The 4,301-nt window shown below is 54.7% G+C and overlaps 1 protein-coding gene across 1 annotated transcript in view; it reads left to right on the top strand.

The window, feature by feature from the left end:
* The first annotated feature begins 3,583 nt into the window (after positions 1–3,583).
* The window catches only part of GALR3 (galanin receptor 3), a 13,325-nt gene continuing 12,607 nt past the window's right edge, over positions 3,584–4,301 (top strand). The window contains exon 1 of the mRNA XM_011979133.1: positions 3,584–3,942. Within this exon, the coding sequence (XP_011834523.1) occupies positions 3,584–3,942 (359 nt within the window). The remainder of the gene's footprint in view (positions 3,943–4,301) is intronic.

The following is a 4,301-nucleotide window of genomic DNA, read 5'->3' as shown; positions in this document are numbered from 1 at the left end:
AAAAAAAAAAAAAAAAAATTATTCAATTCTGAAGGTTCTGAATTCAGGTTTGGCAAGTCTAGATCAGATTCCTAACAGTTTCAGTTCCATGAGACTCTGCTTCCAAAAACGGAGGATTTTCTGCATCTGAAGAAGGTGAAGAAGACTTTAGAGAGGCACCTCTGAGCCCTGGTGAAAACCCCGGGGCCTTCGAGGAGGTAGTTTTCTTTTCTTTTCTTTCTTTTCTTTTCTTTTCTTTTTCTTTCTCTCTCTCTTTCTTTCTTTCCTTTTTTTTTTAGACAGAGTTTTGCTCTGTTGCCCAGGCTGGAGTGCAGTGGCACAGTCTCCGCTCAGTGCAACCTCCGCCTCCCGAGTTCAAGCCGTTCTCCTGCCTCAGCCTCCCAAGTAGCTGGGATTACAGGTGTACACCACCATACCTGGCTAATTTTTAGTAGAGACGGGTTTCACCCTGTGTTGGCCAGACTGGTCTTGAACTCCTGACCTCAAGTGATCCACCTGCCTTGGCCTCCCAAAGTGCTGGGACTACGGACATGAGCCACCATGCCCAGCCTTAAGGAGCTAGTTCTGAGCATCTACCCCAGCTCCTCCGGCCTGGAATGCAAGTCCTGGCTCCATCAGTGCCCCTCACACTGTCTTCTCTCCCCTTATGCACTTCCCCTTGATGCTCCCCAACCCCACCCTCAGCTTCTAAACACACTACACTCAGTCCCTCCACCTCTCCCCTCCCTTCCTTAACTCACTGCAGACTGCCTTTTGCCCTCAATACACCTGTTTACCAGCAGCCTCCTCATTGCTGAATCCAGTGTACCTTGCTCCCCAGGTGCTAGCCTCCTTAACCTTCTGGAGGCATTTGGTCATGTGGTCCCTCCTTCTCCATGCAGTTCAGGCCAGAACTCCATGACTGAATCACACAGCCATTCACCAAGACCTATTGACCTCTTTGGCTCTTGCCTAGACGAGAGGTTCCTAACAGGTCACTCATCAAATCTCTCCCCTTTTGTCCATCCTTTTCATCCCGGGCCATTATATATATATATATTTTTGAGACGGAGTCTCGCTCTGTTGCCCAGTCTGGAGTGTGAGTGATCTCGGCTCACTGCAACCACCGCCTCCTGGGTTCAAGGGATTCTCGTGCCTCAGCCTCCTGAGTAGCTGGGATTACAGGTACGTGCCACCATGCCCAGCTAATTTTTTGTATTTTTAGTAGAGGCAGGGTTTTGCCATGTTGGCCAGTCTGATCTTGAACTCTTGACCTCAGATGATCCGCCCACCTCAGCCTCCCAAAGTGCTAGGATTACAGGCGTGAGTCACTGCATGTGGCCCATAACAAACTTCTTACAAAAGACAATGTTGGGGAAGAAAAAAAGAAAATGTGCAGGTCATGTCTCTGCTCTAGAACCTTAGTAGCTCCCCGTTGCTATCAGGTAAAGCCAGACTTTTTGGACAGGTACCTAAACCATCTGGGCTCCAGCTGGACTAAGGCCCTAGACAGAGCTTCTGGAGAAGGGTCTCAGGATTTGCGGGCCTGAGGGAGGAGTCTCTGTAGTCTGCTGAAAGGAGACTCAAGTCCTGGTTTCCCACTCCAGGAAACCCCAGTCAAGACTAGGAATCTTTTTTTTTTTTTTTTGAGACAGAGTCTCGCTCTGTCACCCAGGCTGCAGTGCAGTGGCATGATCTTGGCTCACTGCAACTTCCACCCACTGGCTTCAAGCAGTTCTCTGCCTCAGCCTCCTGAGTAGCTGGGATTACAGGTGCCCACCACCACGCCCGGCTAATTTTTGTATTTTTCGTAAAGATGGGGTTTCACCATCTTGGCCAGGCTGGTCTTGAACTCCCGACCTCGTGATCCACCTGCCTCTGTCTCCCCAAGTGCTGGGATTACAGGCGTGAGCCACCGCACCCGGCCTCTTTTTTTTTTTTTAGACAGTGTCTCACTCCATCACCCAGGCTGGAGTGCAGTGGCATCATCTCGGCTCATTGCAACCTCCGCCTCCCAGGCTCAAGCGATTCTCCTGCCTCAGCCTCCAGAGTAGCTAATTTTGTATTTTTAGTAGACACAAGGTTTCGCCACATTGGCCAAGCTGGTCTCGAGTTCCTGGCCTCAAGTGATCTACCTGCCTCGGCCTCCCAAAGTGCTGGGATTACAGACAGGAGCCACCATGCCCGGCCTAGGAACCCTTTCTAAACATGGACTGGAGCAAGAATGTGCAGGGATAGGGGATGGAGTCATCAGGCTGGGCCACGGGAGGTGGGAGTGCCAGGGACTGGCTGGGCCCTGGGCACAGAGGGGTTAACTACAAAGCACATCACAGAGAGCGAGATCAATGGGTTACTGGCTGCAGAGAGAGGAAAAGGCAGCAGCAACGCAGAGGCAGAGAAGAGCCAGGCAGAAGAGCCTGCCACCTGGGGGAAATCAGGGACTGAGGAGGAAGTGGCCAGTGGCTACTCCAGAGGGAGTGCCCAACTCTAGCTCAGCACGGGGGGGGGGGGGGGGCAGAGGAGAGGAGGGGCCTTAAAGGCGAAGGGGGAGAAGTAGAAGGCAGACCAGTACCTGCAGGGAGGCACCGAGGGGCAGCTGCTGAACCAGGAGGCCCACCCAGCCCAGCCGTTCCACCCAGGATCAAGCCCACTGCCCAGGGCGAAGGTGGGTGTTGCCCATCCTGGGCTTTGGGGACCTACTGCATGCTGGGTGCTGGGGTGGGGGCAGAAATTGCCTTTCTTCCCTCCTCCCTGCCTGGCCCCCCTTTCCCCTAATTTGTCCCACCACCCCAGTAGTCCGAAGCCTGCAAGGGCATCCACAGGTAGTAGGAGACATGGGCTGCAGAGTGGGATGGGGGTGAGCATCGGCGCGGCGTGCACACACACACACAGGCACAGGTTGTCAGAGGCACCACCTGTTACAGGCTCTCAGATGAGCACTCTAGCTAAGAAGGCAGGATATCAGGGTGGTAACAGCCCCAGAGCTGCCATTCTGTGATATTGGCCTCCCATGTCCTCTCTCTGGGCCTCGATTTCCCTATGTGCAGAGAGGGAGCAGTGACCTACACGGTCTTCCCAGTTTTGCCATTGTGGTGATCTCACTATACTGAACTCTCCAATGACTCAGGGATGTTACCTGTGTTTTGCTGAGGTTACAGCTTGTAGTAAGAAAGCCCTGAACCCATGTCCCAGGGTCTTCCCTGAGCTTCAGATCCCCATTGAGAAGGAAAATATACCAGTTTCTGCACTTGCCCCTCCCCCCATCGCCACATCTTCATCCTACTTCTCTTGTGCCTTCCCCAGCCTGGTGGGTTGGAAGTGTCCCTCAAATACCTAGGTAGCCTTCCAGGCAAGACTCTAGGGGTGTTCCTTAGGAAACTGAGGAACTCTCACCCCTTGAACACCACGAGCTTGCTCACACAGTGGGACTCAGCGATGACTTTGGCTCTGCTCTCCCCTCCTCCATCTCCCACGAGCTTCCTGCCCAGAATACCTGGCCAGACCCAGGTCGGGGGAGCTAGATCCCAAGGTCAAGCAACCAGAACTGGGGGCTCTTGCCTGAGGACTCCAGCTTCTCTTCCCTAGGTGCCCGTCTGATGGGGAGATGGCTGATGCCCAGAACATTTCACTGGACAGTCCAGGGAGTGTGGGGGCCGTGGCAGTGCCTGTGGTCTTTGCCCTAATCTTCCTGCTGGGCACAGTGGGAAACGGACTGGTGCTGGCAGTGCTCCTGCAGCCTGGCCCGAGTGCCTGGCAGGAGCCCGGCAGCACCACGGATCTGTTCATCCTCAACCTGGCGGTGGCGGACCTCTGCTTCATCCTGTGCTGCGTGCCCTTCCAGGCCACCATCTACACGCTGGATGCCTGGCTCTTCGGGGCCCTCGTCTGCAAGGCTGTGCACCTGCTCATCTACCTCACCATGTACGCCAGCAGCTTCACGCTGGCTGCTGTCTCGGTGGACAGGTGCGCTGTGCCTGGGGCCTGGCTGGGCAGGGCTGTGTGGGCGGGAGTAGGGGGAGGAGTCCTGAACAGATCCTCATTGGCCTTAGGAAGGAGAGAGTGGGGGACCAGACAGGGAGGTGGGGGGCAGGAAACAAAAGCTCCCTGACCCCTCGAAAGCAGCCTCTGGGCCGCACCTGCAGGGCATGCTTGAGGGGACTGTCCTGCCCTTCCCCTCCTCCACCGTGAGCTTCCAGAGGACGCCCCTGAGTCTCAAGTGGCAGCACAGGGTCTGACATATAGTAAGTGCTCTGGCATATAGTAAGTGCTCTGTAAGCGCAATAGGAATGGCAAAAGAAGCTCACGAATGCGTTCATCAGTTT

The sequence above is a fragment of the Mandrillus leucophaeus genome, unplaced genomic scaffold (genome assembly GCF_000951045.1).
Source record: "Mandrillus leucophaeus isolate KB7577 unplaced genomic scaffold, Mleu.le_1.0 Scaffold2, whole genome shotgun sequence".
In the NCBI taxonomy this organism is placed as follows: domain Eukaryota; kingdom Metazoa; phylum Chordata; class Mammalia; order Primates; family Cercopithecidae; genus Mandrillus; species Mandrillus leucophaeus.
This window is presented reverse-complemented; position numbering and strand designations above follow the sequence as displayed.